At 37.3% G+C, this 18,844-nt stretch overlaps 1 protein-coding gene across 2 annotated transcripts in view; it reads right to left on the reverse strand.

The window, feature by feature from the left end:
* LOC126718175 (probable leucine-rich repeat receptor-like protein kinase At1g35710) overlaps positions 1 to 13,429 on the reverse strand; it is an 86,648-nt gene extending 73,219 nt beyond the window's left edge. Inside the window, exons 1-2 of one of the 2 annotated variants that reach the window (XM_050420259.1) lie at positions 11,301 to 13,429; positions 10,495 to 11,011 (exon numbers count right to left, since the gene is read on the reverse strand). In XM_050420259.1, the coding sequence (XP_050276216.1) occupies positions 10,623 to 11,011; positions 11,301 to 13,221 (2,310 nt within the window). In that variant the 5' untranslated portion in view covers positions 13,222 to 13,429 and the 3' untranslated portion in view covers positions 10,495 to 10,622. Of the gene's footprint in view, positions 1 to 10,494; positions 11,012 to 11,300 lie in introns of those variants that run through there. The other variant, XM_050420260.1, reaches the window with a different exon arrangement.
* Between the last annotated feature and the right edge of the window lie 5,415 nt (positions 13,430 to 18,844).

An 18,844-nucleotide genomic window follows, 5' to 3' on the forward strand; every position in this document is an offset into this window, starting at 1 on the left:
CGAGACGTGTTATTGAAGAGGAAATCGAAGAACTCGGCAAAAAATCTCTCCGCCGCCCTCCAAGTGGTAATCGATCCACTAGAGAATAAAGTTGGAGTACATGAATAACAAAAGACCCTCCAAGCCTAGTTTACCCAATGTACTTGAGCCCTCCAAGTTTCTGCTACCAACTGGCTTCTCAGAACCTTGTCTTCTCTAGCTTTCCTGGATCTTGCAATACGCCCGATTGCATCTGCCAATGATTGGCTCCTTCCAATACTTCCCAGCAGCACGAAAAGCTCACTTGACATTCAGATTGGGTATGGTAAGTGTTTGAGCTATCAACATCTCAAGGATTTAGAGTATAACAATCTCTAACTCTCAAGTGTGTATTCTAAGGTTTTCTCTCTTAAAAGCACTCCTTACAATATGTGGGTAATGAGGGTATATATAGTGTGGGTAAAGAATTGGTAAAACAAACATGACAAATTAGCTAAACAAAATGTTTCACGAGTATTTCGAGGGAAGCCCTTCCTCGTGAGAGACTTCGCGAAAACTCCAGGCTGCCATGACTCTTCACATTCCAGTTATGTGCTCTACACGTAGCTACTTTGCGGGTTAGCTTTTCACGAGCTTCTCAGAAAATTCACTTGTTCTTCGTTTTAAGCTTGAGTCTTCACACTCTCTCACACTTAGTCCTTACAATTAAAAACCCCACATAAATACAAGGAAAAATTCGCATTCCAGTCACGTGCTTTACACGTGGCTACTTCGCGAGTTAGCCTTTCACGAGCTTTTTGCGAAATTCACTTTTTCTTCGTTTTAAGCTTGAGTTTTCACAGTCTCTCACACTTAGCCCTTACAATTAAAAACCCCACATAAATACAAGAAAAAAAAATGATTGAATAAAATTACAATCAAATTTGGTACGGAATAAAAGCCAACACAAAATAGTTGTAAATTACAACTATATAATACTTATATATAGCTATTAGACACGAGCCAATGTTCACTTCGCAATATTAGTCTTGATTACTGTTGAAATTATTTACCAATCAACCAAATGATATAAAAAATATAAAAGATAAAAATTTGCTTAATTAGGGTCTATTTGGGATCCGTTTATTTTGCTGAAACTAAATTTTTTTTGCTGAAAGTACTATAGATAAAGGTAAAAGTTAGTTGAAATAGTACAATGAGACTCATGAATAGTACAAAAAAGTGCAGTGGGGTCCATGAATAGTAGCAAAAATAAGCTAAATAGTAAAATAAGCTGGCAAAAAATAAGCTATCCAAGCGGACACTTAGTACCCGTTTGGGTACAACTGAAATAGACCTACGTCTGTGTTTCAGCATTTTCCCTCTTTTTTTTTTTTTTTTGAGAACATGCACTGGTGCGTTTTTGTCTTTTCCAGTGGGTCCCTGCACTGTTCACGGGACCCACAAACCTCTTTTTTTTACCAAAACTTTAATTAAAAATGGGTCTCATGGCACTAATCACACATTTAAAAATTATTTTGTTACAGTATTTTTAGTTTTCAGCAAAATAAGCGATATCCAAACACATTCTTAGTATGCAAATATTTCTACACATACGCTATGTTAAGAATATAAAGTGAGAGAGAGAAAGACTGAATAGTCTGTATATTCTGTGTAAATAATAATGTACAATAAAGAGCCTTATATAGGTTAAGTATGAGTGTAGTACAAGTAATATGAGTAAACTACAAGTACATTGTAGTAGGCTAAGCCCAATGGGTTAATCTAGTCTAAGCTATACATTAACATCCCCCCTCAAACTCGAGGTGGCAAGGAGGAAGCCAAATGGAGTTTGGATATAAGATCTTAAAGATGACCATGCAGGTGACTCTTGGTGAAGATATCAGTAGGTTGGTCAACAAAGGAGATGGAGAACAACTTGAGATTGCCTTTCTTAAGATGTTGGCGAGTGATGTGGCAGTTAATCTCAATGTGCTTGGTGCGTTTATGGAAGACATCATTATGAGCATTGTAGATAGCACTACGATTGTTACAATAAAGAGGAGTGGCAGTGGGATATGGAGCATCCATGTCAGCCAAGAGCCAGCAAAGCCAGACAAGCTCGCATGTGGTGTCGGCAAGGGTACGATACTTAGCCTCAGTACTGGAACAGGAAACAACATCCTGCTTCTTGCTACGCCATGAGACAAGGGAAGTACCCAACAGGAAACAGAAACCTGTGATAGATCATTGATCAGTTGGATCACTTGCCTAGTCTGCATTTGAATAAGCATGAAGCTTGAGAGAAGATCGAGAGGAGTAGTGTGGACCATGATAAAGTGTGCCCTTGACATATCGGAGAATCCGAAGAACGGCAGCATAGTGGACAGAACGAGGGGCATCCATGAACTTACTAACCATACCCATAGCATGTGAAATATCCGGACGAGTAACAGTGAGATAGATCAAACTACCATCCAATTGACGATAGTGAGTAGCATCGGAAATAGGTTCACCATCCAAGGGTGTGAGCTTTGCATTGTATTCCAAGGGAGTAGAAACAATCTTGTTGTCGGTGATACCGGCTTTGGAGAGAAGATCAAAAGCATATTTTGCCTGGGAAAGATAGTATCCATCAAAGGATGAGGTAACCTCAAGCCCAAGAAAGTAGCTGAGAGTGCCCAGATCTTTCATCTCAAAATGCTGACTAAGGAAGTGCTGAAGAGAGCGGATACCTGCAGAATCATCTCCAGTAATAATCATATCATCAACATAAAGAAGAATAAGAGTGATACCAGCAGAGGATCTTCAGACAAAGAGTGCAGTGTCATGAGGACTCGAAGTGAAACCCTACTGAGTAACAACTGAGCTAAACTTTTCAAACCAAGCTCGAGGAGCCTGCTTGAGGCCTTAAAGAGCACGACGAAGGCGACAAACTTGACGGCCTAAGTGTGGATAGCTAGGGGGTGGTTGCATGTACACTTCTTCTTGGAGGTCACCATTGAGAAAAGCATTCTTTACATCCATTTGATAAAGAGGCCAACGGCGAACAGCAGCCACAACAATGAGACATCTGTTGAATGATACAAGGCTCGCCTAGCTGCCAAGGGCTTTACTCAGGAGTATGGCATTGACTATAAGGAAACATTTGCTCCTGTTGCTCGCATACCATGTCAAGAATATAAAGTGAGAGATAGAAAGACTGAATAGTCTATATATTCTGTGTAAATAATAATGTACAATAGAGAGTTTTATATAGGCTAAGTATGAGTGTAGTACAAGTAATATGAGTAAACTACAAGTATAGTATACTAGGCTAATCCCAATGGGCTAATCTAGTCTAAGCTATACACTAACACGCTGAATAAATATTTGTGCACAAAATCTGCAAATATATTATTTGGTAAAAGAAAAAAAAATTGTAAAAGTATTTCATGGTTTGCTTTTCTAACTGGCAAGATATGAGAGTGCTTAATAGTTAATACATATAACTTATCAAAAAAAAAAAAAAAATAGTAATACATATAAAATTTTGCAAGGTCAATTAGAATGAAGGATTCATGAAGCTAAATTATGAATAAAATTATAAAAACCTTCAATTTAATCGGGATGAAATATATGTTATTAGTCATGAATTCCTTGCCTTGATCATGAGTAGGGGTGGCAAATGGGTGGGTTGGGTCATAAATGGGTTGGATCATAAATGGGTTGGGTGTGTAATTACCTATTTATCCAAAAACTTAAAATGACCAAAATACCCCCAAAACCTAAAAAATGACCAAAATACCTTCAAAATCCAAAAAAATGACTAAAATACCATCAACACCTAAAAATGACCAAAATACCCCTGAAACCCAAAAAATGACCAAAGTACCCCCAAAACCCAAAAAATGACCAAAATACTCCCAAAACTCAAAAAATGACCAAAATACCCCCGAAACCTAAAAATTATCAAAATACCCCTAAAACCCATAAAATTACCAAAATACCCCCGAAACCAAAAAATGACCAAAAATACCCTCGAAACCCAAAAAATGGCCAAAATATCCCCGAAACCCAAAAAATGATCAAAACATCCCCCGAAACTTAAAAATTACCAAAATACCCTCGAAATCCAAAAAATTACCAAAATACTCCCAAAACCTAAAAATGACCAAAATACCCCCAAAACCTCAAAAAAAAAAAAAAAAAAAAAAACCAAAATACCCCCGAAACTCCAAAAATACCCAAACCCTTGAAACCCAAAAAATGACCAAAATACCCTCGAAACCTAAAAATGACCAAAATACCACCGAAACTTAAAAAATTACCGAAATACCCCTAAACCTAAAAATTACCAAAATACTTCTGAACCCTAGAAATTTACCGAAATAACCCTAAAACTAAAAGATGACTAAAATGCCCTCGTAACCTAAAAAATGGCTAAAATACCCATAGAATCTAAAAGATGATCAGAATAACCCCAAAACCTAAAAAATTACCGAAATTCCCTCGAAACCTAGAAAGTGAATGAAAGACTCTTAGAACCTTTAATTTGTCAAAAATATCCTCGAAACATCCAAAATACCCTGAAACCTCTATTTCGGTAATTTTAGATGTTTCAGGTATATTTTGGTCATCTTACATGTTTAGGGGCATTTTGGTCATAATTTAGGTTTTAGGGTTTTTATTGATCATTTTTTTAGGTTTTGGGGTTATTTTGGTCTTTTTTTTAGGTTTTTGGGGGTATTTCGATCATTTTTTAGGTTTCAGGGTATTATGGTAATTTTTTTAGGTTTCAGGGGTATTTCAGTTATTTTTTAGGTTTTAGAGGTATTTCCGTCATTTTTTAGGCTTATGGAGTATTTAATTCGGTAATTTTTTAGGTTTAGGGAGTATTTTGGTAATTTTTTAGGTTTAGGGTGTATTTTGGTAATTGTTAGTGTGGGGCCAGAGAATTCGTGGTCCAGGCCCATTCTACATTAGGGTCTAAGGCCTAAGTCGAGGAGAGCTATTACCGAGGACGCATAATGAAAGCCCAAGAAAGGCACAAGCACATGGCCGAGGATGATCTTATGCTCAGTACCTCACAAAACGCCTGAAGAAAAGGGCAGACTCAGTACGGGGGCAGGGCAAGGGAAAAAGCTGCCAATATCGTAATACAGAATCTTGCATCTGACAAGCCCATGCCCCAAACCATGCCATTTAACTTTTCCAGCGACCCCCAACCACTCTAAGTATGGGTTGACAGGACAGATTTGCACCCCGGAAAGTAAAACTTACACGTGGGCACTAAAAAGGGAAATGAACACTAGTATAAAAGGGAGAGAAAGCGAAGGAGAAGGGGATCCCCCACCCCCCCCCCCCCCCCCGAAGCAGGAGGAAAAACCCCGTAAAAGGGAGAAAAGGAAGGATGCAATGCACCTCGGACTCTGTCCAAGGACTCAAATCCTGTAACCCACACTAATGGAAGGCTTAGCTAGTCAAGCCAAATCCAACCATAGATAAGCTTCCATAGAAACCCCGATCAAACCGCTAACCTGTGACTAAGGTCCTGCCTTTCAAGCCCACTCTCTACAAATCATATTGTTAGAGCCCTTTACTTACGAGCCTAACGTCATTCTTGGGCCGTTAAATAATCGTGGCTTTACAATTGACGCCGTCTGTGGGAAAGGCATGCGCGTTGGCACAGGTGGCGGTGGAGTTGAGCCTCTGTCAAGCAAAGGTCTGCGAAGGGTCCTCCATTTTCAGCGACATGCTGTTGTTACTCCGACATAAATTTCCGCTAGGGGCTACGCCTCGTAGTGCCAATGGCACGGGCAACTCTAGGGGCTTCTAACATCAAGCTAACTCCCCACACATTTGTCGAGGGGTTAACCTTCGAAAAATAAATAAATAAATGAACGAATACAAGTTTTGGACAGAACCAAGGCCTTGTATGGTCCTCGGACTCAAGCCTCTAGGGAAACCAACTACTTAGAAGAAAAAACTACAAGTTTTGGACAGAACCAAGGCCTTGTATGGTCCTCGGACTCAAGCCTCTGGGGAAACCAACTACTTAGAAGAAAAACTACAAGTTTTGGACAGAACCAAGGCCTTGTATGGTCCTCGGACTCAAGCCTCTGGGGAAACCAACTACTTAGAAGAAAAACTACAAGTTTTGGACAGAACCAAGGCCTTGTATGGTCCTCGGACTCAAGCCTCTGTGGAAACCAATTACTTAGAAGAAAACTACAAGTCTTGGATAGAACCAAGGCCTTGTATGGTCCTCGGACTCAAGCCTCTGTGGAAACCAACTACTTAGAAGAAAACTACAAGTTTTGGACAGAACTAAGGCCTTGTATGGTCCTCGGACTCAAGCCTCTGGGGAAACCAACTACTTAGAAGAAAAACTAGAAGTTTTGGACAGAACCAAGGCCTTGTATGGTCCTCGGACTCAAGCCTCTGTGGAAACCAACTACTTCGAAAAAAAATTACAAGTTTTGGACAGAACCAAGGCCTTGTATGGTCCTCGGACTCAAGCCTCTGGGGAAACCAACCACTTAGAAGAAAACTACGAGTTTTGGACAGAACCAAGGCCTTGTATGGTCCTCGGACTCAAGCCTCTGGGGAAACCACCTATTTAAGAGGAAAAATACAGGGTTTGGACACAACCTGGACGTTAAATGGCACTTAGAATCTACCCCGGAGAGGAGTTACCCATTGATAGTAGGTTTAATCCCTAGACTGAACGGGACCCCCATTCTACCCTCGGATCCTCAATACCAAGGGAACTGATGCGACTGTTATAGGGTCAGGTGTTATCAAAAAATACGGCCAATGCCCCTCACTGCTCGGCAACCCTCTCGGATGGTTTATTTAGAGTTTATCATTCTCGGACGATCGCCTTGCATGCATTGCGGAGCACTCAGCTGTTATCTCGGTTAGTTTCATGAATTTAATCTACTAGGAGTTAGCATTATTATACTTGATAATGTCGATAAGTTCGAATTAGTAGGATTCTGTTTCAAGGTTTCCTGCTCTAAGTATCATTAAAGAAAAATACACATATAGTATCCCATTCACAAAGTAGTGGTCGCAGAAAAGAAAAGTATTAAAAAGGAAACAGATCCATTTCTTATTAAGACAAAGAAACAGTACAGCGTACAATGAAAGAGCCGAAATAAGCTCATACTGAAACTAACTACATAAGCAGAAAGAAAAGGTACAGGGAAATGAGACAAAAACAGAGGAAGAGGCGTAGGAAAGAGAGATGTAGCAGTTCCAGCACGTTGTCTACGGAAACCATTCCTCAATACTTTTACATGCCCATAACTCGGCAACATGGGGCTAGCTCCGTTGAAGAAAAGGTGCAGAGAGCCCAATTCGGGGCCAGCACCGTTGGAGAAAAGGTGCAGGGAGCCCAACTTGGGGCTAGCACCTTGAAGAAAAGGTGCAGGGAGCCGGAAGTTGATGAGCCTCCTTGTTAGCCACGCTTGCGATAGAGCAGACGGCGCTGATGGCGGAAAATCTTGCTTCTGGCGCACCAAGAATCTGATGCGACCAGTACCTGCTTCGGATTTTGACTGAAAGAGGCAGAAATACCATTTCCCCCCTTGTCAAAATGGAGGATTATCTTGAATCTATGTCTCCCCTATCCAGACCACACCACCTTGAGTCTCGGAAGGACCCGGCGCCTCTATGGCGGGTATAGTTCCTTTACCCCTGCCCGCGTCTCAAACATACTGCACTAAGGGTGGATAACACTGGATATGGAGACTGTGATTATAGCTGAAGGGTTATGATTTTGAAGAGAGTCGAAGTGTTTATATATATAAGGAGAATAACCTCCTACCCAACTTACTTAAAAGGTAAAGTGGTGGCAATTAATTTGTGCGGCTTTCCAAGGAATGCTACGGACAAGGCAGAGTTGGCTCAATTTCCAACACCATCCGCAACCGTAAGATTTGAAGATTCTCGTGAAGGCGCGCCTCGGGTACCGAAACGTCAAAAGACTCTGCGTGAATGAAAAATAAAGGGACGCCTCTTAATTTGGCAAATCTCCTACGCAAATGGAGAAACGCAAACATCATCAAAACACAGAATTTGAGTGAGTCATGATGTGGGCCCAACATCACCAAAACCCTCCTCCTCAACTAAGAGTCGGGCAGCAGGATTTTGAGGGGCTATTGTGGGGCCAGAGAATTCGTGGCCCGAGAATTCGTGGCCCAGGCCCATTCTACATTAGGGCCCAAGGCCTAAGCCGAGGAGAGCTATTGCCGAGGACGCATAATGAAAGCCCAAGGAAGGCACAAGGACATGGCCGAGGACGATCTTATGCTCAGTGCCTCACAAAACGCCTGAAGAAAAGGGCAGACTCAGTACGAGGGCAGGGCAAGGGAAAAAGCTGCCAATATCGTAATACAGAATCCTGCATCTGACAAGCCCATGCCCCAAACCATGCCATTTAACTTTTCCAGCGACTCCCAACCACTCTAAGTATGGGTTGACAGGACAGATCTGCACCCTGGAAAGCAAAACTTACACTTGGACAGTAAAAAGGGAAATGAACACTAGTATAAAAGGGAGAGAAAGCGAAGGAGAAGGGGATCCCCCCCCCCCAGCAGGAGGAAAAACCCCGCAAAAGGGAGAAAAGGAAGGATGCAATGCTCCTCAGACTCTGTCCGAGGACTCAAATCCTGTAACCCACACTAATGGACGTCTTAGCTAGTCAAGCCAAATCCAACCATAGATAAGCTTCCATAGAAATCCCGATCAAACCGCTAACCTGTGACTAAGGTACTGCCTTTCAAGCCCACTCTCTACAAATCATATTGTTAGGGCCCTTTACTTACGAGCTCAACGTCATTCTTGGGCCGTTAAATAATCGTGGCCTTACAGTTAGGTTTTGGGGGTATCTCGGTCATTTTTATTAGGTTTTTGGGGTATTTTGGTCATTGTTTTAGGTTTTGGGGTTATTTTAGTCATTTTTAGGTCTTGGGGTATTTTAATCATTTTACAGGTTTTAGACGTATTTTGGTCATTTTTTAGGTTTCGGGGGTATTTTTGGTAATTTTAAGGTTTCAGAGGTATTTTGGTCATTTTTAAGGTTTAGGGGGTATTTTGATCATTTTTTAGGTTTAGGAAGCATTTTGGTCATTTTTTGGGTTTTTGGGGTATTTTGGTAATTTTTGGGTTTTGGGGATATTTTGGACATTTTAGAGGTTTTGAGGGTATTTTTCTCATTTTGTGGGTTTTGGGGGTATTTTGGTCATTTTTTGGGTTTTGGAGGGTATTTTGGTCATTTTTTGGATTTTGAGGGTATTTTGGTCATTTTTAGGTTTTGGGGGTATTTTGGTCATTTTTTGGGTTTTGGTGGGTATTTTGTCATTTGTTGGGTTTTGGGGGGGTATTTTGGTCATTTTAGAGATTTTGGAGGTATTTTGGTCATTTTGTGGGTTTTGGGGGGGGCATTTTGGTCATTTTTTGGGTTTTGAGGGTATTTTTGTCATTTTTTTGGGTTTTGGAGGTATTTTGGTTATTTTTAGGTTTCAGGGGTATTTTGGTTATTTTTTGGGTTTTGGGGATATTTTGGACATTTGAGAGGTTTTGGGGGGTATTTTGCTCATTTTAGAGATTTTGGAGGTATTTTGGTCATTTTTAGGTTTCAGGGGTATTTTGGTCATTTTTTGGGTTTTGGTGGTATTTTGGTCATTTCTAGGTTTCAGGGGTATTTTGGTAATATTTTGGGTTTCAGAGGTATTTTGGTCATTTTTTGGATTTTGGGGGTATTTTGGTAATTTTTAGGTTTCGGGGGGTATTTTGGTCATTTGTTGGGTTTTGGGGGTATTTTGGTCATTTTTTGGGTTTCAGGGGGTATTTTGGTCATTTTTGGGTTTCAGGGGGGTATTTTGGTCATTTTTTGGATTTTGGGGGTATTTTGGTAATTTTTAGGTTTTGTGGGGTATTTTGGTCATTTTTTAGGTTTCGGGGGTATTTTGGTCATTTTTTTGGTTTTGGGGGTATTTTGGTCATTTTATTGGTTTTAGTAGTATTTTGGTCATTTTTTAAGTTTCAGGGGTATTTTAGTCATTTTCTAGAAATTTAGATTTTATGTTGTTTATTTTAATTTTAGATGGGTTTTGTGGGTATTAGTGGGTTTATCCATTTAGACCCATCTAATTAAATAACCAAATGGGTCTTTACCCATTTAACCCAAATATTCAAATGGGTTGGGTTAAGACTTATCTAAATAAGGTGGGTAATGAGTGGGTTCATGGATATGGATAAAAATTGCCACCCCTAATCATGAGTATAGCAGTAGGCATGAAACATGAAGGTAGAGAGATCAAGACTGTCAAAAATTGGAAGATAGAAGATGCTATAGTGAACAGTGTGAGTCAAGCCTTACCATCACTTCCAAAGTCTCCGTCGCCAACGTTCACGTGGAAGTCCTTCTTGTGGTCAAGCATATGGATGAGCATTTGCAATCTCCACAATGTGTATGAGGATTATAGATGTGTCGCATTAGATAAGTGGCAAGGACATACATTTTATGATGAGAAATACAAGCTATAATTGTAAAGATGAACAGATATACCTTACCGAATTACATGATTTTTTTACAGCTTATTTTAGTACACAACATTTTCTTTCATATAAGTTCTTCAAGCAATTTGATACTAAACTTAGCAATAAGCACTTCATTATTGAGTTTCAATATCTCCAACCATATAATTTTCTTGGTTCTTCAACTGCCATAGTGAAACCACATGTAAGGGCTTGGCTACTGGTTTCTTACGAGAAAGAAATTCTTGGGACACCCAATTCATTGTTGGCCGAGACTTTGGTTTGGTGCATAAGCATGCAAATGCTATAGTTGCAACAAAGAAAATATCCCGTGCAACTATTCGATTTGGAGGTGGCAAGCGTTGGTCTAATATTTCATTTAACATCATATTTCGAGAAGATGACGATGATGATGATAATGTAGTCAAGAGTTCTCCTGGATGTATTCCCATTAATATTTCTAATGCCACCACACCAAAACTATAGACATCACATTTTTCAGTAAACACCATAGTATACGCCAATTCTGCATAGGAAGAAAAAAGAGAAAAGAATGCTATTAAAAATGTAATATCTTCGTTCTTTATATTTTTTTTTAAGTTTTCTTCATGGAAAGGTTGGTCAAAACTTGTCATTGCACAAAAATTACATGGTGGAAGTGATTGCTTGATACCGTGCATGATTCAGTTCTTTTAACAAAAAATAAGGTAACCAAACTAGCATGATTATTTGGAATGCCTCACATAGCTAACCTTTTAAAATAATATGTTGGAAAATAGGAGAGATATAAGATATAGTATGAAAAAACAATTCACCTGGAGCAATATAGCCATAAGTCCCAGCAACTAAAGTTTGATTGGAGGAGTTAGGATCAAGAAGTCTAGCTATACCAAAATCAGAGACAAATGCCTGCTCCAACTTAGAGTTCAATAAAATGTTATTGCTGCTTATATCTCGATGAACAATTATTGGGTTACAATCATGATGCATGTATGATATGGCATGTGCTATGTCTTTGATGATGTTCACCCTCTTTGTCCAATCCAATTCCACAGCTTCAACATCATTATTTAGCACACAAAATAAGCTTCCCCTTTCCATGTATTCATAGATCAAAACCATGCATCGCTTATGCAAACAGTAGCCATGAAGTTTCACAATGTTCCGATGTCGAATTTCTGTCATCATTTTAACCTCGTTCCTGAAACTCTTGTCAACAGTTGGGTCCTCAGCCTCTAAGTGATTAAGTTTTTTCAAGGCAACCACTTTGCCGCTAGGCAATTGTGCTTTGTAAACACTACCATAACCACCAGTTCCAATACAATATCTAATGTCAAAGTCCTCTGTGGCTTCAATGATGTCTTCAAATGCAATATTGCCATCATAATTCCATATTGAGAACAAGTTCCCATTTTTTGTTCCTTTTAACTCAGCGTGTTTTTTCATTGGAAGTACAAGATTCTTGACCCGACATTGAGAGTGGAGAAAATACCCAAAAAGCTGTAAAAGGGTAAAAAATGAAAAAGAAATAAAGAAAACAATGAGGGGAACCAATTTTTTTTTTTTGAAGTTTGGGTGTTCATCTTTCTCCCTACCATCTTCCATGCCAGACACAATATTTTCAAGAGCAAGAGGTGGAGTCGAAGGCGAAATTAAAGATGGAGATGGGCATTGAGCAAAACCTTTGATGTCACTACACAAATCCTTGTTGCCGATAAATACTTCAAATCCGTAATTTTTGAAAATAATTGGGACTCGACCCTCCAATGAATTATATGACAGGTTAAATTCACGCATCCTAATTAAAGAAATAGGAACATTGCCTGTGAGGTTATTGTAGCTGAGATCAATCTTAATTGGGGCATAAAGGTCCTTGACCCAAGAGGGAACACTTCCATTTAAATAGTTATGGCTTAAAGACAAGAATTTTATCAAAAAGCAACTAGCTAGTTCTGTGGGGATGGGACCACTGATCATATTCCAATTAAGGTTCAAAGTTTCCAACTTTGTTAAATGACCTATTGTCAAAGGGATTTGGCCAACAAGGTTGTTGTTATTGAGGTACAAATTTAACAGATTCTTTAGCAGTCCAATTTCTGACACTATAGAACCGTTAATTTCATTGAAGGACAAATTCAGATTGGAAAGATTGGTTAAAAGGCCAAGAGTTGAAGGGATCGGTCCGGTGAATTTGTTATGACTCAGATTTAATTCAAGAAGATTCTTGAAATTTCCGAATTCTTTGGGGATGGAACCAGTAATTCCATTGAAAGAAATGTCAAATTTCACTAATTTGGTGAGGTTTGCAAGTGAAAGAGGCAACTGACCTGTAAGATAATTGTGGGATAGATTAAGGTGGGTGAGCTTTGAAAGGGAACCTATCTCAAATGGGATGCACCCCAGAATTTGATTATTACTAAGGCTAAGACGGACTAAATTTGGAAAGGAAGAGAATTTAAATTTCCTAAACTTATCTCCAAGATAGATATTACCAGCTATGTCAATCTCTGTGATGCTTCCACCAAAGTTGCATTTAATTCCTGGCCAGTCGCAATGACTTGTGGTAAAGTTGGAAGAGCCACTCCACCACCCACTCTCCATCAGAGCTTGCACTTCTTGTTTTAGCGAGGAAGATTTAGATGTTGCCACAGAACCAGCTGCAATAACTATATTTGGGACATTCATGAAGATATAAAGAACTACTATCAGAACGGAAATAGAGACAGAGGGAGCCATGTTGAAGTTTTTGGTTGATGAATGTAAGGGAGAATGGTCGATATATTGTTATATTTATGATTCAACACACTTAATAACTTAGACACAGCTAGAAAGTGAGTTGTGAGTAAATGAATTTTCTTTTGACTTTATAATGATACACACGTGAATGTGGAAATGTTGCCTTGTTGAACCCGATTGAAACGCAGAAAAGTTCCTTGCAATCAAAACGATGGCTTTCACATTTTGGATGTCTTGGAAATTTCTTCATTACCATATTTCATGATTTTTCAAAAATTTGTCTTTGGTTGACTATATCTAGCGGACTTTCTATGAAGCTTGCACTTCCAAATTCCAAGTCAGGAGTCGTTACCGTCCAAGTCAGGAGTCGTTACCAACAATCTTAATGTGAACACTTTATTAAAAGTTCCACATGAGGTCCACACGGTCCCTCGGCCTTTAAGTGCTCGTAGTCATGAATAAAAACAAATCCACTCTAAAAATGAATATTCCATCTTGCTTCTTCACTTCTCTTTCTTGACTTAACTTTCAAGTGTAAAAGCTCAAATGGTGCAAAACACTATTACCTGTTTAGACCCCCAATTTTAAACTAGTGGCTAAATTGGTTTTACTCTACTTAACTAAGTGCGTAATAAGAGTAAATAAAACGGTATAAACCGGAACTACTCTCTAGTGCATAAACATAAACAATAAACAATAAATGTAAAGCACAAAGAGTAAGGAAAGAGAAATGCAAACACAAGATAACATCAAGATGTGTTATTGAAGAGGAAACCGAAGTACTCAGTGAAAAATCTCTCTGTGGCCTTTCAAGCCGAAATGATCCACTAGTGAATAAAGTTGGAGTACAATGATATCAAAAAGACCCTCCAAGCGTAATTTACCCACTGTACTTGAACCTTCTGAGTTCCTGCTCCCAACAGATTTCACCGAGTCTTATCTTCACTAGTTATTCGAATCCCGCAATTAGCTCCAAATTGCATTTGCCAATCAATGGCTTCTTCCAATACTTCCCACATGCACCAAAACTTCTCTCAACACTCAGATTGAGTGAGGTAAGTGTTTAGGCTAAGAACCTCTTAAGGATTTGTAATTGGAGAGATAGGAGTAGAGGAAAACTAGAGGAATTATGTAGAAGATTGTGGGTTTACAATTTCTAACTCTCAAGTGTATTTCTAGGGTTTTCTTGCTGAAAATCTCCATATAATTTCGTGGGTAATGTAGGCTTATATAGTGTGGGTAAAGAAGTGAGGAAAGCACATTTAAAAAACAGCCAAACAGAGAGTTTCGTGGGTCATTCGCAACTTGGTCCAGTCGCAAAATGTCTCCTGGCACTTAACTATTCAGCTTCTAGCATGTGTTTCTCACGTGACATTTCGAGGGTTGTCCACTTGCGAGCCAGTCACGAGCTAGTCACGAACTTCACTGTTCGTCACAAATCTTCACCAAACTCTCACACTCAACCCTTACATTAAATCCCACAAACATGCAGAGAAAAGATTGACAGAAATACAATCAAATTTGACACAGAATTAAAGCTAACAAAACATAGTTGAAAATCACAATTTTACAAAGTATATCTAGATAGGCAAATGGTTGGATTTGCTTGAGTCCATTTTAGCATGGGTTGATTCAAGTTAGCCTCCATTTTAGCATTTTTATTGAGAAATGCTATCTACACAATATTTTCACAATAAATCCCAAATGGCAGGTTGTTACTGGTTGTTATTAGTGGGCAAAAAAGAAAATTCAATTGTAGGTTTAAATTAAAATCTATAACAACTTACCACCTATGATTTGTTAAGAAAATATTGTGGATGTAGCACTTCTCATAATTATTAGATATTACATGTTAAAGTTGGTTTCTACTATTTGTAACTCGTGATACTAATCAACAGTACTAGTAAATTAGAAAATTTGCTTCAAAGGGAACCAAGGCCACAATAACAATTATTTAGCAAATAATATTAGTAAGGACAAAACTTATGTACAGTGCCTTAGGTGTTGTGTCTTAGGTTCCCATCTTAAGATTTAGCCATGTGGCTACTTAATTAAAAAATACATTTCCATCTCATAAGAAAAAATCCACATGACAGAATCTTAAAAGGAGAACCTAAAGAACAACACCTAAGTATTGTACATAAGTTTTGCTCTAATAATAATAATAATAATCATATACTATGTATAATAGCAGAAGCCTTTTCCTACAATTAAGGCGGTTGTGACATGTAGGAAAAATGCCCACTTAAAACTTTGACACGTTGACAGTAAAAAAGTTACAAAAGCGATCGTTATATCATTTGAGTACTGAATTACAGTGTCACTCATACACCATCTATCTCAAACCCAAACACTACACCGGTTTAGTACCCTTTAATCTATACTATCGTTTCACTAAAGACAAGATATAAAAAGTTCAAAAATGGTTTGCAAACCCATACCTAGACGATCCTTTAAACAAAGAAGGCACGAAAGATGGAGAAAGCAAAATACTAAGAAACCTATACGCCAATTGTGTCAAGATGTAAGACAATCCAAGCTTCTACCACCGTCAACAATACAGCACGCCCTCAAGTTTAGCCAGGTACCAATTTCGTATCGATCAGATTCCAAATCGCTTGGATCTACTTTTTTATTTTTATTTTTATTTTTTGGTTGGATCTAGGGTTTATCATATGCTTTTTGGATGAATATATTGCTTTTGTTTATTGGTGGTGTTAGTACTCAACTTTGAATGTTCCGATTTCAATGTATTTCTTCCTCAATTGTTCACATTCTACATTTCGGAATCGGAATAATTGTGTTACTTGCTAATGGTGAAATAAGCCGCATCACTTAGTTCTGGTAATTTTTTTTTTCTTAGATCTGGGTATGAAATATGACTTAGTTTTTGGATATGTTGGTTGGATTGGTTTATATTAAGGTATTTGAATTGCATTCAGTTTTGTTTTGATTTTTTTGCCAATAAACCTTTTCAATTATATTTTCTTTTCTTATTTCTTATTATAGATTACAGAAAATACAACAACGAAAGAAAATGGTTTTGGTTATTCACTGTAAAGAAACAGAATTTAAACATTTATATATGTAACTAATCTTGAAGATATTTTTGGGATCCTATTAGAATAGGATTGAACATTTTGCTGTTATATATTTTTTGTTTCCAATTTTATTTTAGGTTATTTTTTCTATTATGGCTTGTGGAGATTTAGTTTTGATATAGTTTTTTTTTTTAGTTCTGATATTGTTTGTTTTGTTATGGATATATTTTATGTATAGATGATTTCCTCTTTGTGGTGATGGAAGAATGAATGGGCCATTTTGGGGAAGGTTGATACCATAGATGTGGGTGAGGTTGTTTGATGGGTTTATTTATCCATTCTTTTATATGGATACAGAGTTTTCTTATTTGTGCTTGCTTAGTGATTTAATTGCATAGTTACATTATTTAGACAATTTCTTCTACATGATTATCAATGTAACTAATCTCCTATTTTAAAAATTTTGATATTGGTTTATTATAATCATTAATAATGGCATGCGTAGGGAAATATTGGTAATTGTTTCTCAAATTAGATGAATGATCGTCTACAATAGATATCTTGAAAACCACTAGGCTCATGTTGAAATTGATGTGAGTTTATCCTACAAATGTTTGAGTGAGTTGATGCAATTATAAACTCACAATTTCTATTGATGGCTATAGATATCAATAGGTTTCCAGTTATTATGACTTTATGATTATAAACTGAAAACAGTGACAAATTAGAAATTATTACTCATTGGCAAATTACCACTGACATTATATCACCAAATTATCAATCACCTAATTTCCTAATATTAAGAGAATACCACTCTTTGTTCAATATGTTAACCCATCCGGCCATAAACTGTCTTATAATAATTTCTGTTCATTTATTAGCCAAGTTTGTTTATCATCATGAGTTAATAGCAGTATTTGTTAATTATAATTACTCATTATTCATCTAATGGCCACCCTTTGATTTGAAGATTGTGTGATAATACTTTTGAGATTACCTGCCTCCCTTTGTTGGGCTGTGTTATTCAGGTTATCAGTGTATGTTGTATTGATTATTGATTGATTTTATAAAAAAATGTTATTGTTATTGATTGATGTTGTGATACCTATGTTGTTAGGTTTATTAATTAATTTTATGATAAATTTTTTCACCTGCGAGTTGAAGTATTGTGTTCTAAAAAACACAATCGAATCTCCCTCACTATAAAAAAATACCTTCAAGAATATTCCTCTGAATTCGGATACAATAATCTAAGTGTCCTGTATCAAACCCCACATACAATGACAGCAAACTGTCACGGAGTATTTATAGCTCAAATTAATTTCCATTTAGTTTCATTTCAAGTGGAGAGTAATGATTCAAATTGGCTTTAATGGTTCTCTCAAAAAAATAAAAAATAAATAGTCTCCTATGGCATTTTTTTTTTATTTTTTTATTTTTTTTATATTTTTATACTTCTTGGTATCATTTTGTTATTTAGCATTGAAGTATTTTATGTTAAGATAGAAGTGGGATTAATTTTGATTGTGTACGAAATTTGTGAGGAGTTTCTTAGTGACTTCTCCTCCACTGTAGAGTTATGTACATTTTTTGTATGTACCCTTTGTTGGTTTGATTGGAAGCCTTTTATTCTGGTTTTTCTTGGGTTTGAAAGGTGGTTTGGTTTTGTAACAGAGACATTGTTAATTGGCTTATAGTATGCATGTTAGAGTTTGATAGGTATCGTATTTTGGATGATGTATGTCAGATTGTTGGGCTCTTCTACTTTAATGAAGATTTGGAATTTTTTTGAGGAGAATACTAAAAAAAATTATTTGCAATATTTCATTATGTAGCATTGATGCTTGAGGTGGTAGATAATTTGCAGTTGGTTCATTGTGATAACTTTTTTTTTCTCCCTCCAATCATTTTGTTATCAATTTTTTTTTCTTCCTCAGGTCAAAGCTGATTGATTGTGTTATGTGGAATCTACAATTGTATAGGAACCTGGCTCTTCCATAGTGAGTTAAGATGAGGACAGGTCCCATGTGCTTTTCCATCTTGCAAGTTCCTAGATGCAGAATCCCACCTTAGCTGCTTTTTGGAGGGAAAGCTTCCATAGTTTGAGTAGGACTGACAATAGAAAATGGACTCGAAGTCCTGTATTTGCAAAAAGTGATACATTTAGTATAAATAAGACAGAGATTAGTCAATTCCACAATACTGAATATTGTGAATCATAAGATTCACTTCCTATAGATTATTGAAATAAAACAAAAAATATATATATGACTACCTTTAAAAGAATAATCTACAGTATGATTGTTTTTATTGTGTATGTCTTAGTGTTTTGGATTTGAGTACTTATAGATGATTTACTTTTATTTATTTATTTTATGAATAGATGATTACATAATAATGGGTGAAAAGTTTCATGAATTCCATAACTTGGGTGTGTGTATAATCTAATATATCTGTTTTATTTATCACGATGAGGTTTGTTAACAAATTTTCTCTGTATCATTGCAGCATTTTGGGAATTGTGAGCTTTTTTTTTTTTTTTCTTTTTCTGTTTTGCAATCGAAATTTAGGGTCAAGATTAA

Source organism: Quercus robur, chromosome 3, assembly GCF_932294415.1.
Source record: "Quercus robur chromosome 3, dhQueRobu3.1, whole genome shotgun sequence".
Lineage (NCBI taxonomy): Eukaryota > Viridiplantae > Streptophyta > Magnoliopsida > Fagales > Fagaceae > Quercus > Quercus robur.